Raw genomic sequence first — 22,051 nt, forward strand, 5'->3', positions numbered from 1 at the left:
TGCATATAGGGAAGAACGTAAGTAATCAAGGCAGCCAGCACTTAGAACTCTCAGCGCAATCAGCAGAAAGCAAGCGAGCAAGAAAGCAAAGTACAAGTAATGAACAACCAAATAAGCACAGTCACTCAGTCACTGGGTACAACAGACGAAGCAAAGCAACAACAGCAGCAGTGGTAGTAGTAGTATTGATTAACAAAGAACCATGCAACAGAACAAATAGACATACATACATACACACATACATAAAGACAAATGAACAAGGAGACACAATATATAGAGCGAATGAACTTGAGTTGGCCATGGTATAGAATTCAATGCCAAATTGTGATCAGCAGCAGCAGCAGTAGTAGCGCGCAGTAAATACCTATGGTGGAAGAGTGTTGAAAGAGAGGAGAGTAGTGTACGATATAAGAAAGGATACTGAAATGAATACTGAATACTTTTGCTGCTTCGACATACCAAAAAGTACAGGTACATAAAGCAGTGCTGTATGTCCTTTATGATGTTTTACATTTCATATTAAAGGGGTTCCGTCATATGAAAATTAAATAAAATTAGGGGAATAATGGAAGAGCACCGATTTCAAAATTTAATTGCGTAGTTAAATTAAATTTATATCAAAATTCAAAAAAAAAATACATATATACAAATGAAAAATAATACTTATATAGATATACACTGATTACATTCAAAAAAGTATTCCAAGCACATCACTATATTATATTGATATGAAGAGGGTACCCTCTTCAAGTACTGAAGACACAATCGAAACAGGGGTTACACAAGTTCAATGTCAAACATGCGCGCATATTAACAGCCAACAGCCAACATTACGGCAATGCAATGGTAGACTAAATAAATCCAGACAGGTAAACAGCTTAGTGAATATAATCCTTTTGTCGCATAAGCTCAGTAGCGTTACCAAATAGATTTCCGGTAATTACAGCGCTTCTCCAACACGTGTGCGGCACGCTTTGTTGCAAAGCATGAAGTAATGCATTTTATCATTTCGCGATCGTTCCGCATGTGATATTATTTATTATGTTTAGGGTGTCCATGTGAAGCCTTGACTGTTTGGCTTGATATAGCAAAATTTAAATAAATTATAATGAAATAAGAAGTTAAGGCCTTTAATGGGGAATCATATTTTCATTACTTAATTTCATAATATGTTAGATTATACTGGCAATTCACTTTGATTTGAAGGTCCATATTGTCACTTTTGAGTTAAAATTCTAAAATATTACTATTAATAATACAAAACTTAAGTTATTTTTAAAGGTTTAAAGTAATAATCAACCATATACATCATTTCAATATACGTGAAATATTAATAAATAATTTTATATAGGCATAATTATATAAATTAGTATTGAAAGATTACAAAAACAAAATTTCAACTTACCTTACAGCCCTCACAAGAATGTACTCCATAATGAAAACCGGATGCCTTGTCACCACAAACTCGACATAAAACAGTTGTGCCATCAAATTCTGAAAAAAAATATTAATTAGATTTAAATAGATTTTAAAAGTATATAAAGTAAAAATAAAATATTGAGATGATAAAAAATTATTAAATGTTGAGTTAATAAACCAAATTTTAGTTGATGTATGTATGAAACATACACCATATAAAATAATATGCAATTTATTAAAAAAGTACTAAAATACAGTAAATACATTATTTGGATACCAAGTCATAGGCATATTAGACATCAGAATATCACGACGCCTTTAAGACAAATGAACTGCCATGCAATGGTGTAGTCATGATTTATAATACCTATTTTACAATAGATATAAATCTATGTTAAACTGTGCTTTCCAGAGAAAGGCACATATTAAAGAAATTAATGACTAAAATTGACCCAAGCCTAAAAAAATTTCGTTGTAGTAGAAGCCCTTAATAATAACTAAATCATAAGAAGAGACATCTTAAAACAAATTGCCTTTAAAACGCTAGAGACCCATAAATGATTTATTTTAAATTCATCACTAAATTTACATTATATAAAATAATATATAAATTGTGAAATATTAATTAAATTTTAGTTTATTAAAAAAAATTATATATATTAAATATTTTCATTTATATTTAAAAATGTTATAAGGGACTGAATTTATTGCAAAATATATATTAAATATTTTTAATTATAATAGATTTAAAAAATTATATTAATATAATTTTTTTACAAAATAAATTTATGACCTTTTAGTAATTTATCTTATTTATTAATTTAAATGAATATAAAACCAAAAAAATATACGAGTATATATAATAATGCTATTATAAATAACATTAAAATAAATTTATAAAGAATTATATTATAATTTAAAAAGATATAGTGTATTTATTTTTTAATGGGGTTACATTAAAAAATTCAGTATACTGAATTTATAAATTAAGAAAAAATAAAAATGTATAAAAAATAAAAATTATTAATTAAAAAATAAATTACAATATTAATGTTATTTAAAAACAAATAAATTTATAAAATATTTAATGAATTTCAAAAGAAAATTACATTCAATTTATTTTCAGTAAAAATTAATTTCCTTATTAAAAATAACATAAAATCAAAAAAAAAAAAATGAAAATTCATTATAAATTAAAAAATTATATTACCATTTTTTTTTAAACACAATTTGTAATGAATTTGTAAACAAATTAATATAAAAAATACTTCAGTACTATACTACAATTTGTTAAAAATAAGATATTAAAATAAAAATGAATTATTAATAATGTAAACTACAATTTCATTAAAACTTTTTAATTATTATTTAATTAATTAACTATGTATTAATTATTTTATTAATGCAATGTATAAAAATTAATATTTTTAACAAACATAAAAATTGAATCATTTTCTAAAAAGTATTCATAATCTACTATAATAATATTATTAATGAATATAAAAAACTTTTACTCTCTTGAAAGAAAGTCTTAAAGAAAGTCTACGGCTACATCTTAATTGCTTTCTTCTGAACAAGATCAAGATCACAAGAACAAGTAAATATGTCTGTTTATGGTACGAAGAAAGTAAAAAGCGAAATTGAAAAAAAAATTGTTGATGTTATAAAACAATCCGAACAACAACAATTCTGTTTACAAGCCGCTTTGTTTGGTTCTCTTATACTTATTACATAACTTTCACCGAAAGTAAGAAACAGCCAGCAAGCAGCGTTGAAGAAAGTTCGCGTGCTCGAGCACTTGCGGTAACAACAATAAAAATAATAAAAATAAAAAATTAAAAAAAATACTAGTGTTGCCATAAATACAACGCAGCAATGTTGTCAATTTATTCTTACGAAGAAAGTACAAAGCAAGATCTGTAAATATATGAAGTAAATAACACGGCGAAGAAAGCAGTCAAACTCGTTTTTACGTTGTCTCAATCGCCGAACAAATAAGCTTTGATATTTTAGTTGCCTTGTGAGAGTGTGTGTATGTATGTGTGTAATAACATTTGATTGCACTGACTGAATCAATGTTTTTATTGCTTTGTGTGCAATGAATACGTTTGTGTGAGCCTGTGTGTGTGTGCGTAAATAGTTTTGTGTGATTTTGTGTACGTTGAACTTGAAATTTCTTTTGCTTCACAATGCATTTTAGGAGTTTGTAATGAAAAAAACAATGAGTTTTTTTTTGCTTCAAATGCCAGCGTTGGCTTGTGAAAGTTTGTTGCTTTTGCAATGTAAAGCAGAGCCAAAAAAAAAAAAATATTACAGCAGAAAATGAATTTCATTTTGTAATAAGTCGTATGCATGTTTAAATAATACATGTTAACCTAGGTTCTGATATATGAATATAATATATGAATAATATATATATATTTAGTATTTAACAATTTCATTTTAGAAATAAAAGAATTAATTTTTTTTATCAGTAAGTATATACAGGGTGATTTCTAACTAAATATTTAAATAAATTGATACTTAGGAGTCCGTATCGAGATTTAATTTGATTATTTAATCAAATTTAACTACAATTATTTAATTTTTTTCTTTGCTATTCGAAATCCTCTGAATTTAAAAAAACAGCTTTTTTGTCATTATAAGAAAGCGTAGCTTATTCGAAAAAACTAATTAAACTTTAAAAGTTTAATTTTATTTAATTCAGAATTTTTTTTTTAGTGAATATGTACAGGATGTGATTAATTATTTATACATATATATAACTAAATATTTAAACAAATTGGTATTTAAGAAGTCCATGTCGATATAATAATGTTAAAAACAATTTCACCAACAATAATTTTAGTAAAAATTGCTCAATATTTTTCCAACATATTTTTTAAATAATATCATATATACCTTTTTAAATTAAATTAAACTATAAAAAATCTTATTAATTCAATTTTGCTTAATTAAATAAATTATTTAAGTTTGAACGAATTTAATTTGTTGTACATTAAAATTTAATTAATTTTTTTTTTTGTTAAAATAAAATTCAATTAAATTTATTTTCTTATTAAATTAAATTTATTTTTTTTAAATTTATTTCGCTTTAAAATTTTAATTTGGTTAAATTTATTTTATTATGAAATTTATTTCGCTTTAGAATTTGATTAAATTTATTTTGTTATTAAATAATTTTTTGTTTTAAAGACCAACAATTTTTGAATAATAATTTTGTTTTTAAACGATTTATTTGCTCAATAAAAAATAATGCACTTCATAAGAAAATAATACAAATAATATAAAATAAAATTATGATTATATTATATATTATAATAATTTAAAAAATTAAAATGCATAAAAAAATATTAAAATAAATAATATATAAAATTAATAATTCAAACAAAAATTTTATTTTTTATGACATTTTATTTGGACCAATATATTGACTATATTCTACATACAGAACAAAGTCATCTATAGGTTACTGTTATTAAATTAACTTTTATTTTATTTAAATTTATTTTTTCTATATTCTTCCAAACTTAATTTATATTTAATTAATATTTTTATTACATTACATTTTGTCTAATAACATTAAAAGTTTCTTATATTTATTTTATTTGCTTTTAACAGCTTCAAAGCCGATTAAAAATATAAATACTCATACATATGTATTTGCTTAGAGAAAATTAGAAATAAATGCAAAGAAAAAACTATAAAAAAGTTTGCATGTTCATGATCTTCACACGAAGTAGCCGGTATTTATTTTGCTATTTTACAACAACAAAATATGAATAGGAGTTAAATTTAGATGAAAACATAATAAAAAACAAAGAAATAAAAAAAAAACTACAATTTTGCTTTGGCACATGCAGTTTTGTTTGTGTGCATATGCATTCACATGTGCTTATGTTTTTATTAAGAGGCCAGTGACATTTGCACTGCAGATCATTGCACTTTTTTATAGTCACACAAACACACACACACACACACACAAGTGCACGTTCACAACTTATTTATGGCAAAAGCAAATGCAAAATATTGTACAATGACGTTGTAGCCGCAAATTTTTTTTTATTACTTATACGTCTACGTTCGGCTGTAACGAAGAAAATGACTATGGTATGTCGCTCTCCTGTAGGTATGCCATGTATGGCATATGGTGTAACCATTTAACAAACACCAATTATATCATTTTATAGGCAACGATCGAGTAAAGTGCGTTGCAAGTGCTTAGCAGTAAAAAAACGTCATCAGAAATCGTGTTTTGTTTTTAAAAAAATTCATTGCCTGGTTTTAGTTTTTATTTTATATTTTCAAATAAATACTAATTTATTTTGAAAATAATTTAAAATTGTAGTTGTTTAATTTTAAGTGTTGCTTTAATTGATTACAGTGCCAATAATTATTTTATATTGGTGTTTTCTTGCTTTCTAATTTTGTTGAAAGTGAAAATTTCATTTAATTTCGGATTTTCCGCAAGTAAAATATATAATATTAGTAAGTAAACAAAGTTTTGTCATATATTAAACTTTTGTTTATTTTTATTTGTTAATAATTTAAATTTTTTTTTTTTAAAAAATTGTATTTTATTTCAAAACAATAAAATTTTATTTTAATTATTTAAATATTTCATATATTTAATTATATTTAAGTTATTTATGACAACCATTTGCCGTGTGCCTTACTATGTGCATATTAAGTTGTAGTAAAATATGCCAACTTTGTGTGTGGATGCGACTTGACAAGTTGAAATTTGCCAAAGGCGAAAGCGTTTGTAATTTGGAGCAGAATATTGATTTGCTATAATAATTATTATGATATTTATAGTTTTTGTGTAATATTGTGTATATAATACAGTGAATACAGTTAAAAGCACACAATGTTTTTTAAAATTTTGTTTAAATAAAATTTACTAATTAACTGACATACACGATGCATGAGTTATTAGTTCCAAGAAAATATTTTCTGGATAAATGAAGTAATAGTGTGGTATTTTGAATTTTTTTAATTAAGAGATTAGAAAAATGTCTGATCTGGTATGTGAAAAATAAAGATTACGTAAAATTAGTCATATGAATATATACAGTAACTTATGAATCATAACTTATCACTTCTGCTAATTACGCAAAATTCTTTAATTTTCAGAAAGTACAAATAATTAAAATACAGGAGATTATCACAATTTTAGACCTAATATTTAATCAGTCTAATATTGTAAAAATGTTTTGTATTTTAATTGCATATACTTTTGCAATTTAAGAATTATGAAGTTAAAAATAATAATTTAAATCATGAAGTTATAGTTAAAAAAAAAAATTAAAAAAAAAATTAAAAAAACACAATATAACACTTCATAATATGGTTAATATTTTTATTGTAATAATCTGATTTATATTAAAACATTGTATTATAACGTTAAATTGCACTTTTTTGTCATTTTCACCAAAGTTGCTCTTTCAAGTGTAAATACTCTTTATTAAGCTATTTATGGTAATTTTAAATAAGCTTAGAGGCTACAAGACAAAACATCTTATAGACTTATACTAAAAAAACTAGTAATTAGCATATAATTATACAAATTTATTTAAGAGCAGATGCTTAGCATAATAATGAGTTTGCCTCCAGTAATGGGAAACCATTTATCTATTTTAAAATTCTTAACACATTTACAGTTGTTCGTTAATAGACTTAATGTGGTATAAAATTTGTAGAAAAACAGCTGCTTTAAATGATGTTGACGTGATGTATATATGAATGTATATCTTCATAACATATATATCTATATAATTATATGTACATATATAGATAAATATATATACAAATGTAAATACGGTGTAACTATAGTTTAATGTGTTAGGTTGCCAAACGGTTTCTTCAATTTAGAATAATAATAAAATAATAAGTATAATTTAAAGAGAAATAATACTATATATATATAGTTTTACTATAGAAATTTAACGAATTATATATTATATATTCTAATTAAAAATTATTTCAATTACAATTTATTTTATTTCAAATAAAAGCTTATACATATAATATTAATTTTATATATTTAAAAACTATGCATATATTATTTAACACAAAAAAGAATTTTATATTATTTAACTAACTGCAAAGTATACTATTTTATTAAACCGATTTTGTGATTTTAAGGGTGCAATAAACTTAAATATGTATTATTTATTTAAGTTTTTTAAATTAATTTTTATTTATTATATAAAACTTATTTTATTTACTTCGTTAAAAAGCATCCATAAAAATGAATCGCATATATTGCTTTTATTATTTCCTACTAAACCATATAAATTACTATAAGGCAGATAGACAGACAGCGTCATAAATATAGTCTAACTGAGAGCCCTATAAAATTATATAGAACGCGGAAATAAATATTTTCTGAAAATATGGCATACTTAAAATTAAAAACAAACACGTGCATTAAAAGAAAAAAAATTATTACAAATGCATGACGTCAGACAATATGTCTGAGAATATTTCATTGTAGAAAAAGCACACACGCTACACTCTACAAGTGACCAACACTGACACCTACACACCTACACATTGTAGCACAAGCCAAAAACAAAGAAAATAAAGAACACAGATTACTAGAAAAAAGCGCCACTCAAGCAGATAATTTTAAATTTATAATTAATTTCAAGTTCATACTTAGCTATAATTATAATTTAAAAACATATAATATATTAATATAATATATATTATTGTTTAAATAGCAAAAACGACATAGTAGCGAAAAATTTTTTTGTTTTGTTCAAAAATTTATAAATAAACTGGGAAAATAATTTGAACTAAAGATAAGCAGAGCAAAAAAAAAAAATTCTCAAACACAAATATTTGTTTTTATTTTCAATATTATCTAATAACAAAAGTGTATGTGTTGTGTTGATGAAGTGAAAAAAAATAATTTAAACAACTTTTTTCCTATTTCTTGTTGTATTTCAATTAGAAAGATGGTGGTGGAGAGAGGAAAGTGGTTGTATTTAATTTTATTATTTAAAAGGTGTTTGCTGATTTTTGGTTGTTTGTTATTTTACAAAATAGTACAAAATTCAAACAGATTGTGTTTTTATAGTATATAATATTTTCAATTAAATAATATTATTTAATTTTTTTATAAATATTTAAATATTCTCTTTCTTTTTTTCATATTGATAATCAATAAATATATGAAAATTTGTCTTTTATATGTTCTAAAAAAATTACCACAGCAAAATATGCTTACGCACACACATATACACACTCTCATGCATGCATATATTAAATCATATACGCATAAAATAACGACCTTGAAAGTTTCATTCACCGCAAAAAGTACTCGCTGAGCACAGAACACACCACAACAAAAAAATAAAAAGCACTGTGTCGGCCATCATAAAAGATAGTTGTTCCCTGCTGCAAAAACATACACACATGTACACCCATATATAAGTGCAAATTTGTATATTTGTAAATATATGCGTATGTGAAAATATCAAAATATATGTGAAAAAAATTTAGTCAAAAATAATTTTGTTAGTTTATATGTTAAAAACAACAAAAGCAAAAAAAAAAACAAATAAATGAAAAATTTGAAAAAAGCAACAAAAATATTGAAAAAGAAAATAGCACAAATTTGACATTGAAATTCTTGATACTTTGTGTTTTGTTGTTGCTATTTTTTGTTTTAAATATTTATTATATTGTTTATACATGTATTTATATGTAAATTTGATTTTGCTACTTAGTTTATATATTTGTTATATATTTTTTTTAAATTAAAAAATATTTTTTTTTTGTTTTTAACATAAACATGAAAATCAACATTAATGTTTTATAAAATTTATTTAATATTATTAATTATGAATTAGTGATAAATTTAATATGCAATACGGAAATACGGTGTTTGTTCAAACATCAGCAGTATTTCAGGTTTTTTATTTTCACAACCATTATTAGTATTTTATTTATTTTTTTATGAGTATCAGCTCAGTTCAATGTTCAAGTGCTTAAAATTTCTTTATACATTTGAGCATATTATTTGATTAACTTTTTTTTGTTGTTGTTAATTTTTAATATTATTTTTTGAGTTCAAAAACCCTTCTGAGGTCAATTGCTGTTGAGTACGAATTGTTGTCGAGGTTATTTTATTATCGTTCATATGTGCCTGTTAATGGTGAGAGGTGAGGTGATTACACCTCACCACACCGCCTGCACGCACGCTTTTTTTTTTGTCGAGTTGAGTATGTGTAGTGGGTGTGCTTTGGGCATTTGTATTATTGTTTTTATTGTATTTGTCTTTGTTGTAATTTAATTCGCTCTTTTTATACATACGTATATATTTTATTTGATATTATGCAATATTTGTTATCATTTGTTGTTGTATTTAAGGTGAATGCATGCTAAATTTATTGTCACATGAATTTTTGTATTTTTTTTGAACGTTTTTTGAACTTTTTTGGCAAAATGCATTGGGAAGTTTTTTGACTTTTGAATTTTTATTATGTGTTGTATTTATTTATATTGTTTTTTGTTGTTGGTGTTTAAATATAAATAAGGAAAAACGGTTAAGATTTTTGACCTTATATTGTAGAGTTTATTTAAGCGGCTTTTAACATTATGTTTCATTGATTATTTTAAATTGTAAATTTTTATTTCATTTTTATTTTTATTTAAAAATGAGTTTGTCTGTACATAGTAAATGTGTTATAAATATATGTTAATATAAAACATATTAATTACTTGTGGGTCAATTTTGAATACAAAAGATCAATTTTAAAAAATTTGTTTAATTTTTGTTTTAATATTTCTTTATTTTTAGGATAAGTAAGCCTAATATTATGGGATTATTAAAAAGTCTTTATTTTATTTTATTTTATTTCATTTTATTTTAATTTAAGAAAGGTAAATATTACACGAAAATCCTCTAAATTTTAAAAATAGCTTAATTCGCATTATAAAGAAAGCATAGCTATTTCGACAACACTAATAAAAACATTAAATATTATACATAAAATATAATATAATGTATTTAAAAAATAACTTTTAATAAATTAAAATTAATCTGTAATAAAAATAGCTTTAAATAAAAATTAAAATAGAATTAAATATTTAACACAAATTTATAAGTATATTTAAAGAAATAAAAAAAAACAAAATTTTTGATTTTTATGTGTTAAATCAATTCTCAATAATAATAGAAAAAAACATATATCCGTTTATATTAATTATACTATAAGTAAATGTTATTACTTTTCATTTAGTAGCTCATTTTTGCAAAATTAAAAAAATTCTTTAACTATTTCAAAAGTGTTTATATTTTTACAATAAACAAAAGAAGTTTTACAGCAATTTATTTGTGCTTATTCTGCGCTAAGATTAAATTTTATAAAATTATTAAAATTATTTTTAATAGTTTTAATATTATAAATTATTTATTCTTATAGTGGCTCAATATTAGAAACTTATTAAGATATTTCTTGACTGTTTCAATATTATTGTAAATATTTAAACACCAAAAATTTATTTACTTTCAATTTTTTTTATAAATGTATAAAAAATTTCACTTTTTGGTATCTATAATTGTGCCAAAAAATTATATACAAAATTTATTTATATACCAATAGTTAATAAAAGGTTAGGGGACTTTAAAAAACGAAAAAAACAAATTGCCAACACTAAAAATGCAACAATTGACTCACTAACTAAATACCTACATAATTTCTAAAATGCAAAATAATTGTAACAATTGTAGTAATAAAAAAAATTTTAAATATATATATTAATGATTTTTAGCTCCCACACAAGTTTTCGCCAACCAAAAAAAAACCAAAAAAAACAACAACAAAATAAATAGCCAAACTTTTCTTTTGCAATTGTGGCAATAGTAAGACGAAGAGTGAATGACTCTATTCGCATCTTTGGTTATTACAAACTTTCACCACAGCACATTCACTCTCAACAACTGTCGCAGTAAACAATAAAACAAACAAACAAACACACCGCACATACACACTCACACAAAGTTCGTTTCAATTGCCAAATAATACAAAAGCAACTATGAATGGTAGGAGTAAAGTGCACTTTTGTCAAATTTACATTGGCAACATTTTGGCAGGGGCATTGTTGCCAACCTAAAAAAAAATTAAAAAATACAAATAACTTATTTATTTATGTTAGCATACATCGCATGAAACGTTTGCAAATAGTTAAACATTTTGACAGTTTGAATTATTAGAGCGCAGTGAAAATTTCAATGATTTCAAAGAGTTATTTTGCAAAAATGACAGTAACATTGACTACTTAATAGTTGAAAAATACTAATTTATTTTTAAACAATTTTTCACTTTCATTTAAAATTGAAATATCAAGTAATTTTTCAATGAAAAAAACTAACTACTACATTTTTAAATGTTAAGTATATATTATAAGTATAATTTTAAAATAAATGTCGAAATAACACGAGAAGATATCAACAATTTGGAACAAATGAGAAATCTTAATTTGACACTAATGAAGTATAAATGAAGATTGTCGCTAAATGAAGTTGTGTGTAAACAAGGCAGTAGAGAGTTGATTTTATAATAATTCATTATAACAGATATAGTGCAACATAAAAGTTAGTGAACTTTTTTATAAATTATACAGATACATCTATATACATTATATTAAATTTATTTTAATGTCCGTTTTGATGAAAGAGATTCCTAAAGTAAACTGTTGTTTTCAATAGAAATATATAACATATTATATATATAAAGTAGACTATTATCTGTAATTAGTTACTAAAGCATTTTCGAATCATTTTAGCTGTTAAAAAGTAAAGTAAGTATTATACTTAGTCTCCTATCTTTAGTTTTTATGTAATAATTTTTAAATCTTAAATATACTTCATTTATTTATTAAGCATAAATATCACTTAATATAAACATACTTAAATATGTGTTGTAAGTTGTAAATATGTTATATTAATACCGCATTTCAATTTACTTATCATTTAATTGCTTTTTATGGCAAAATTCCAGCTAAACTCAGTGCAGCGTTTCAAGACATGAACACTTCACAAAGGTTGAATGACTTCACTTAAATTTCACTTTTCATTTTATTTTTTTTTATTTTATATATATGAATGTCTTTTGTTGTTGTTATAAGGTTAAGTGGGTGAGTTCACGATCAAACTTTGTATATTTTTAGCTACAATGAATTATATTTATAAAGAATTACAACAAGGGCACCAAAAATTTTATTATCGAGAACTAAACATATGTCCATGGATTTTCCCCTTACTAAATAAAATAATAATTTTCTGATTTAATTCATACTTAAGTCAGTTTTGAGACTTAAGTTAGAACAATAAAATCAGACTTTAGTCTTTTTTTTAAGTTAATGGAATAAAAACAAATAAAAGAAAAAATTTGATGAAGCTATGACTTCAGAACTGTGAAGTTTTAATTTTAGGGATTAGTTAATAAACTGGCAGGTATTTCTTCTGCAGATGAAGTTAATTGAAGAATAAATTTGTCAAGAATGAAGTAAGACAATTTCCTAATAGAAACATTTTCAAGGTCTCGAACTTAATTACTTTTATAAATGATGTTCAGGTTTTTGCTACTAATCCAGCTTTGTTTCAGTATATGAGAAAAATATTTTTGTGAAGAATATACAAATATTCACAATATAGATACATTGCAATATACAAATATTCACCATAGAGAAATATTCACAATATACAAATTGTCAATCAATGCCGTGTACACGCTGGATAGTAATATAGCAGACCTGAGGTATTTTCATAGTGTTCTCCACAAGTTCAACTCGAATAATAAAACTGGAGATCCAATTTTCAAGCATGGTTCCCTAAGCATCTATGACTCGTCAACAAATCTACCATTAGACTAATATCCTTATCATTAAATTTGCTATATATTTTATTTTTTGTTATTTATTTTATTATTATATACTTTTTCTTTTTATTTTTTTTATACTATTTTTTTTTTATATTATTTTTTTTATATTAATTTTTTATATTTTTTTTTTATTATTTTTTTTTGGTTATATTAGTTTTTTTTGTTCTAAAATTATTTTCTTTATATCCTTGTTCTTTTTTTTGTTTTATTTTTATTTTTGTTTTTTTTTTTTTTTCAAAATTATTTTCTTTATTCTCTTATTATTATTTTTTATTTTATTATTATTTTTTTAAATTTCATTATTAGTTTTATGAATTTTATTCCTTTTTTAAAGTAGTATTTCAAGTTAATATCCTGGTATTTAAATGAGTAAAGTTTTTTAAAAATAACTGCTCCGATATATATGAAAGTCTTTGTTGTGAAGCGCTATATTTTGCATACTGTGTAAAAAAAATAAATTGCTTGACTCAGCTTTAACAGCCTTAATCACAGTTAAAATTGATTCATCAATATTTATAAAAATATCAAGAAATATCTACACATTCATATGGCAAAGAAGAAGATACAAGTTTTAACCGGTTCATTGACGAGAAAACAATCAGAAAAAAGATGCATTTACTTCCCTTTTTAAAATTTTGGGGTTTTTGACATCGATGACATTGGTACAGTTATTTTAAATTTTTATTAATATAACATTTTTATATATAATTTAATTTTGTGATTTCTTTTTTATTTAATTTTTTTTTTTACGTTTTTATTATAAAAATTATTTCGAGTTAAATGAACTGACATGAACCCAGAACAGAACAGAGTAAAGCATAGCGTAGCGTACGTACATTTATGCGGAACAATTTACTTAATAAATTGTGAGAACGTCTTGGGCTGCGTAGTGAATACTAAAGATAAGGAAGATATGCCAGACCATATGCTTGTAGGTTCAAGTGTGAGACGAGTGACCTTGTCAGCTCGTTGGTTGAGTAAAGACATCGTTCCAACATTTATTGTATTATTTAAGCATTAAATAAATTGATAAAAAAAAAACATCTGAACACAATCTTAAGTGAAGTGTTGAAGTGCAACTAATTAACTACTTCAATACTTTAGTGAACACTTATGCTGCTGTTATTGGTGATTACTCAAACGATCGAACGATAAATCAATCATGGTTTTAATAATTAAAATTGAAGGTGTTAAGAGTTAAATCAGTATTTTTATATATATTTTTTTTGAATTTATTTTAGATCATATAGCTTGATTTTAATAGCTTTTAATTACATGAAAAATAATTGAAGCAAACAATTATTTATTTTTTGAAGACCTTGCAATTACAAAAGGAGAGTGCAAAATATATAACAGAATAAAAGTTGAAAAGAGAAGTCAAGGTAGTACATAAAACCAAAAATATAGGCCGTTTTTCGCTATTGTTTTAGAGCAAAATTTTGTCCAATTAAGTTCTGTAGTCAAGCGCTAAAATCAGATAGAAAAAAAATGCTAATTATCTATCAAGGTTTAAGCCTATTTATTAAATACCGAATAATGTTTTTTGTGGTTTAACAATAAAAACGCAAAACATTTCCTGCTTAATCAGTAGATTTAGCTCAGCTTAAAGCATATTTATGCATAAATATGTATAGATTTTTATGTTAGTTAGATTGTTTTATGGTTAAATCAGTTAGATACACATATAACGCTCATTGACACCCGCAATATTGTTGCTCGGAAATCGGAAGCTGTATTCGCACATTGAAATGTACCTCAAAATCGTTTGAAATGACCGTCAAATCATTTAATATTTTTATTTTTTCAATATTTAATTCATTATTTCACCTCAGCTCAGTTGAGTTCAATTCTGAGTTCAAATTTAAGTTCAGCTGCTTTCAGGCACAGCTGTTCTTCGGTTATATGGTTGTACGGTTGTACGGTTGTAGTGTAGGAAGCTGCAAACTTGTATCTCAAACTGAGGCTGAGCGCACGCCTCTTGACTTGCATGTTTGTTTTACTAATTGACAACACTCAACCAAGCAATATTGCTGTTGTTGATTGTTGTTGGTTGCTGCTGTTGCTGCTATTGCTGACGCCGATGTTCATGATGATGACCGTGCTTTATGTTAATGAACTTTTTATTAGCTACGGATTGATAGTGAACTTCATGTTAATTTGAAACGTTTAATTTCAGTTTTACGTTGCGTTTGACATTATCAGTAAAAAAAAAATTAAATAAAAAACAAAAAAAAAACCAAAATACGAGTAAAACTTCAAAGTACACTGCATGAGTCAAACATTTTGCAAATGTCACAGCCGCAGAAAAATTTTGATAAAATAAAATATTTTTATTTTATGCGGAAGTATTTTCGAACTTTTTTAAATATTTATCACAAATAAAAAAAAAAGTCTGTTTGATGATGAGAAATAAATTAATAAAAATTTGCATTTATGTATAAATTAATGATTTGCTAATAATGCTAACAGATCAAGCGAAGATCAAAGGGTCAATAAAACTTAAACGATTTGTTATTGAATTAATAATTTTTTATGCTGAGATTATGTTGCTACATGTGTATAGGATTATGTTATACGTATATAAAAAGTAAATTAATAACATCAATATAAGTTAAATTACAGCTACTGAAGTATTTAAAAATTATATTGAAAATTTTATATTAATGTTAATTTATATAGACAATAATAAACCCGAATATATAATTTAGTTACAAATGAAGAGCATAATAATAACACAGTCTGTAATTTTACAATTAAATATTAATCTAGCTTAATATGATTCTATAAAATTGAGAAATACATTTAGTGTACAAAGTAACCGCAATTAATAATTTGAATAATTCTTCTAAAAAATACCATCAAAATTCTTTTGTAAATGTTGGTAACACTTTATTGCTTTATCGCCAAGTAAGATCGATTACTTTATGTGTTTGCACCAGCTATGTCTGCAGATATTTTTGCGAGTCTTTTTGCGATGGAATAATACCAAAATTTTTTGCAAGAAAAATTCAATGAATGTGATGATTACATGTCGTATAAACAATGCTACCCACAACGATGGTTTTTTTCGTACCAAATGACTCAAAAGTAAGTTTCCAAATAGCAGATAGAGCAATAGATCGCTCTATAAATTGGTACAGTATTGCCAATATTCAAAAAAAGAAATGTACTAGTATTTATGAGGAGCATTCTACAAATGAACAATTCCGGATACTTTATATACTGAATGTAGTTCGTAATGTTATAGAAGCATAATAAACCTAGATAAATCAATAAAAGATACAGTTAAAAATAAGAGTAGATATATAGCCCATTTCTTTAAGAAAGGCATGACATAATATTATACTATATATATACTAAAATAATAATATTTTCTATTTTTCTTCTGCTGAATGTATTTGCTTTTATTACTTATTCATTTCTATTAGTTAATCTATTAATATTAATCAAATAATTTTTTTTATTAATTTTTGGGTTTATGTCAATAATGTATGTTTTTTTATGAATTTATTATTATGTTGAATATAATTACGCTCATATATTTATATATTCTTCCTAACATTATTTATTTATCAGTTAACGTTTTTTTATATACTTTATACATTTTTAATTTATATATTAAATATATTTTACACATTTTTAATTTATATATTTCTATAATTTATTTTCTTTATTTATTAAAAAAAAATATGTATAATATCATCAAATGATATATATTATTATTAATATTTTTCTAATTATATTATTATTACTATAATTTTATTTAATAAATAAAACACAAAAAAATATTAGTAAAGTTATAATACTAAATTTTTAAAAGAATTTATTTTGTTATACATATTTCAATTTCTTTTTAATAAATAAAATTTAATGTTTTATTGACCAAATTTTATTCATATATTTTTATACAGAGTCATGAGCCGATATTAAATAATACTAACTTTTTAAAGTAGTTTTCAAAAATATATAGATTATCTAACTATTGCTATCTATGATTTACGTCTAGTCTATAGTTATCTTTAGGGCACTATAGTCTTGAGGCCTATTTGCAGTAACATAAAAATGACTATAGACTATAGTTCAAATTTCGGTAGCAAAATAATATATATATATATATATTTCTTTTAAACAATAGTAAAATTTTGTGTTTTATTTAACATTAATCAATAAGCTCTTAAAAAATCAAATAAAAAATCAAATACTAGAAATATTATTTATAACTATCTTAATATATATAATTCATTTTATGTTAAATTTATATTTATTTATAAAATAAAATTTATTTTGAATATATAATATATATATTAAATTTTTTAATAAATTAATTGAAGATAAACTAAAAATATTATTTGGCAATATATAACTCTATAATTTGTTTTGTCTTGTATTTAAATATATTTTTTATGAATTAAAAAAAAAATAACACAAAAATAAAATAAAATGAATTAGATATATATATACTATAAATATATATATATATAATTATTTTTATTTATTTAAAAATACTTAAACGTTTTAAAATATTTCATAAAAATTATTTAAAGACCAATTTTATAAAACAAGAATAAAATAAATAAAATTAGAAATATATATACAATAGAATAAATATAAAAATATAATTATTTTTATTTATATAAAATAAATAAATATAAAAATATTTTATTTTTTTATAAAATATTATTTTAAGGATATTTTAAGAAAATTATTTAAAAGCCAATATTCTTAACAAAATTTGATTTAAGTTAAAACAAAAAATATAAAAATTTGGATATTTACCAATATTAAGTTCCGGTTCACCTTTTACCGAACTAGCCACAGTTGTATCCATAACTGGGTAAGATTTGATGTAGTCCGGTGTTTGTGGACGCGAATCGGCAGCAACAACAACAACCGTGCCACTACCATTCAAGTGATTGCCACTAGCAACAGTTGCAACATGTTGCTGTTGTGGGTGATAAATACTGTTAGTACCATTGCCCATATTGGCGTGTGGGTGATAAGCACTGGAGTTGTGAGCATAATTGTCATACATGGTATTTACAGCGTTTGAGGGAATGTCACTGGTACTAACGACACTGTGATTATGATGATGCGAGGCAATACTGCTACCCACATAAGTGCTTGTGGGTGCATTAATACTATTTGCATTCTGCAGAATTTTTGAATGGTGTACACTGGATTGCTGTTGTTGTGGTTGTGGTAGATGTTGCATTGGATTTGAATTCATATTCTCATTATTATTAGCATAGATAACGTTGCTATGTGGCATTTTACGCGCGCACATTGGCATAACCGACGACGTGGCTGTGGACGAAGATGCACCTGTTGGCACAGTATCCATTTCTGTGACAGGTACCGACATAGCCGCCGCAGCTGATGTACACGCGTGTGCATAACTAACACTACCGATAACGCGATTATTATTGTTATTATGTTGTGCTATAGTACGATAGTCTTGAGGAGCTTGAAAGATAACGCAATCTTGTGAATTTGCATGCGATTGCTGTTCCACGATCTGTTGTTGACGATGTGACGACGACTCATGATCGTTGGACATTAAATTGTTCTGTGAACTTGGCATTAACTTTGTGTTTTGATAATATGCAGAAACACTTGTGTGTGGTGGCAATTTGAGTGCATTTTCTAAATGTGAACGTCCAACAACAACTTGTGTTGTTTGCGTAGTGCTCGAGGGGGTCGGTAAGGCTTGCACTATGCTATTGCCATTGAGTTGATTTTGTTCTTTGTGCATTTGTTCATTTGCGGACCCGAAGGACATGCAAATCACTGAGGTTTTACCACTTGTTTCAGTTTTCATTAGGTTTTGATTAGGAATTTGATTAGGGTTCTGGTTTTGATTATGATTGGCTTGATTTATAGCATTTATTGCAGATGCATGCTGTGAAGTGCTGGCACCTTCACAGTCACTGCTGCTTGGACGACAGTCAGAGCTGTCAGCGGACATTAACATTTTCATGATATTTCTGTAGTTGTTCCGGTCAACTTAAGACACTGTTTTATTTAATATGATTTCTAACATTAATGTGTAATAATAATTATATTTTTTTTTTATTTATATGATATATTTTTCATACATAGTTGATATGTTAAATTTGTGTAATAAAGGTAAGCACTTTTTAATAATATTTTTTTTTTGTAGATTAACACATCTTATTTATTAATAGATTTTATATTTGCAAAACTTTTCGGTTTTTTTAAGTGTATTTTTTCTTTTGCATACTCTTATAATTAAACTGTCAAACACTGATCCTTAAGTGCGAATTAAACAAACGATCACTTATAAAATATTTTGTTTAAAACCGTCAAATGCTTTGAATTTGATATAAAAATGTTATTTCATTTAAAATCAAAAGATTTTTTCGTACGAACGTGTAAACAAAAAACGATCCGCACGGCACGAAGCACACTTTGTCAATGAAAGGAAAATCAACCTTTACGTTGGATCTTGTTCGTTGTGGCGTATACGAAACCAACTGAATAAGCATGGGCGCACACAAACAAAACGACCCTGGTAAATACACGCGCTACGCAACACACAGTAAGCCAACCAACCAACCAACAACTCCAAAGCCGCATATCAAGAGAGAGACCAAGTAAACACAAAATAAAATAATGACGTAAAGTCACTCTCATATGCTCTTGAAAATTTTTAGCATGTTGTTATTGCTGCTGCTGTTGTTGCTGTTGTTGCTGTTGTTGGTTTCCTTTTGCTTGTGAAAACAAATTTGTTCTTGTATGTGATCAGCACACAGGAGAGTAAACAAATTTCTGTTGAGAGTTAACTTGAATTTATTTAACATTACCCATGTGTGTGTGAGTATTTTCTAATACTCAGTGGGCATTATGCGTGAGAATTCAGGGCTAAATGAAATAATAATTGATAAACTAAAACATATGAGTATGAGTAATCAGAAATTATGCGGATGGTTGATTAGATACTATAGTCGAGTGAGAGTACTTGTGTTGGTGGCTGGTGGCTTCAGGTTCAAGCAATACGACTGGCTGGTGTTGGGAAGGCTATAAGAAAATCAAATGTGAATTTTCATACAAGAAAATTCAATCGCTATTAGCTACGATGAATTCCAAAACAGGTACTTTCTCTGTAGGTTATTAGCCCTGTAAAGTCAACAATTTTATGTAGAAAAGATAAAAATATTTTTTTCTGTCATTATGGGCAATTACTATGGGTAGAGTATTTTTGCAATAATTTTGCCCTTGTAATTTTATTCAAAATTATATTTGGCATTGTTTTTATGTTCATAGAGTTCAAAGTGTTGTACCACAGAGTTCAATAAAACTGAAAAAAAATTAATATAAGTGCTCATAAAAAAAAAAAGAATTTTAATTAAACGTTTTTAAACTAATTTGTTTAATTGCAGCTGTGCAAATGAAATTGTATGGGAAAATATGACAACCGAGAAAATTATATCATCGACATTTCAAGTCGAGTCATCGACTTTTGCATTCGATTGAGGCTTCACTTTGAAATGAAATGAAAAATGAAAGTTAAAATATTTTTCTGGGAAAAATACGGAATGTTATCTATGTAGTTTCGATTTGCTGAGCAATCTCCAATTGAAGACGGAAAATCGCTTGACCGCTCATATTGTGGTGCGCACTCTTGTGGAAATGCCGGTTGTTGGGTCAATGGAAAATGTATTTCTATTTACATTGTCAAACTATTTTTAATGGAATGTTCGTTAGTAGTATGTTATAATGATCAACTTTTTTGCTTTTTTTATTTAAAACTTGAAAAAATGAACTCAATAAAATTTTCTAAGTAATTATTAATTTTAGATCCAATGAGAAGAAATCCATTTCAACTATAAAAACAGATAAAAGTGATTAAATTTTCAAATAGGTACAAATTTTTTTTTTAATATTTAATCGAATGAATTCCTGAGCTAATTAAATACCTGTTTGGGATAACGCCAAATATCCACTTTTAGGGACCTTATGATCAGCATAAGGATTTACTTGATTAAACACCAAAAACTGTTTCAAGTTTTTAACTTCCCTCTCAAATACCCATTTTCTTAACGATAACTGAGTGACTTTTTTTATTTTCACTTAATTCAGAGTTGGGTGGTATCACAACAGACCAAAAATATAAGTTCGAGTGGGTTTTGGGCACAAATTCACCACTCCAATCCAACTTAATCTATTTTACTATATCAAGGGCTCATCAGCTTGCACGAATATTGAACTTTATTTTACTATAATGCAACTAAAAGTATTGTAAAATATTATGATAATGGTAAAAACACAGCAATTAGAATATAAATACAATTCAAAAATAAGTTCAAACTTTAAGAAATGTTAAATTAAAGAGATTTTAAGGTTCCAGAAAGGATAAAATTTTATCAATTAAAAAAAATTGAATTTGATAGAGTAACCCAAAAGTTTCCATGCGAAAAAAAATATACCTAATAAAAAACTTTGGGACGGAAAATAATTTTTCTACGGGAAAGTTTTCTTCATTTCCAAAAGAAAACTTTGTCAAACGAAGAATTATAAAAAAATCACCACTTATGATGGTTTGGGTAACCAAGATGGTTATTGATCACTATTTCATGATGTTTATAGATCTTCGTGTCAAAATTACTATAATTAGCTATCGCAAGAAAGTTTTGGAAGTTGCTTTGAAATTGTAGATTAGCCTAACATTCTTTTGATGCTCCACAACTTCTTGCTTTCTTGGTATGCTCTCAATT

The 22,051-nt window shown here is 25.0% G+C and overlaps 1 protein-coding gene across 1 annotated transcript; it reads right to left on the reverse strand.

The window, feature by feature from the left end:
- Nucleotides 1-1,045: 1,045 nt before the first annotated feature.
- On the reverse strand, nt 1,046-19,287 carry LOC119682402 (ecdysone-induced protein 75B, isoforms C/D-like). Its single transcript, XM_038095839.1, has 3 exons — nt 18,093-19,287; nt 1,406-1,494; nt 1,046-1,078 (listed from the first exon to the last, which is right to left on the reverse strand). Exons 1-3 carry the CDS (start codon nt 19,285-19,287, stop codon nt 1,046-1,048), a joined length of 1,317 nt encoding a protein of 438 aa, XP_037951767.1.
- Between the last annotated feature and the right edge of the window lie 2,764 nt (nt 19,288-22,051).

Source organism: Teleopsis dalmanni, chromosome 1, assembly GCF_002237135.1.
Source record: "Teleopsis dalmanni isolate 2A chromosome 1, ASM223713v2, whole genome shotgun sequence".
Classification (NCBI taxonomy): domain Eukaryota; kingdom Metazoa; phylum Arthropoda; class Insecta; order Diptera; family Diopsidae; genus Teleopsis; species Teleopsis dalmanni.

Bases quoted from the DNA above. Each gene is read 5' to 3' on its own strand.
- LOC119682402 (XM_038095839.1), bottom strand. From the start codon at position 19,287: ATGTTAATGTCCGCTGACAGCTCTGACTGTCGTCCAAGCAGCAGTGAC. The intron at 1,495-18,092 runs GTAAATATCCAA...ATTTTTTTTCAG, and splicing joins TGAACCGGAACTTAATATTG to AATTTGATGGCACAACTGTT. The intron at 1,079-1,405 runs GTAAGTTGAAAT...TGCTATATCAAG, and splicing joins ATTCTTGTGAGGGCTGTAAG to CCAAACAGTCAAGGCTTCAC.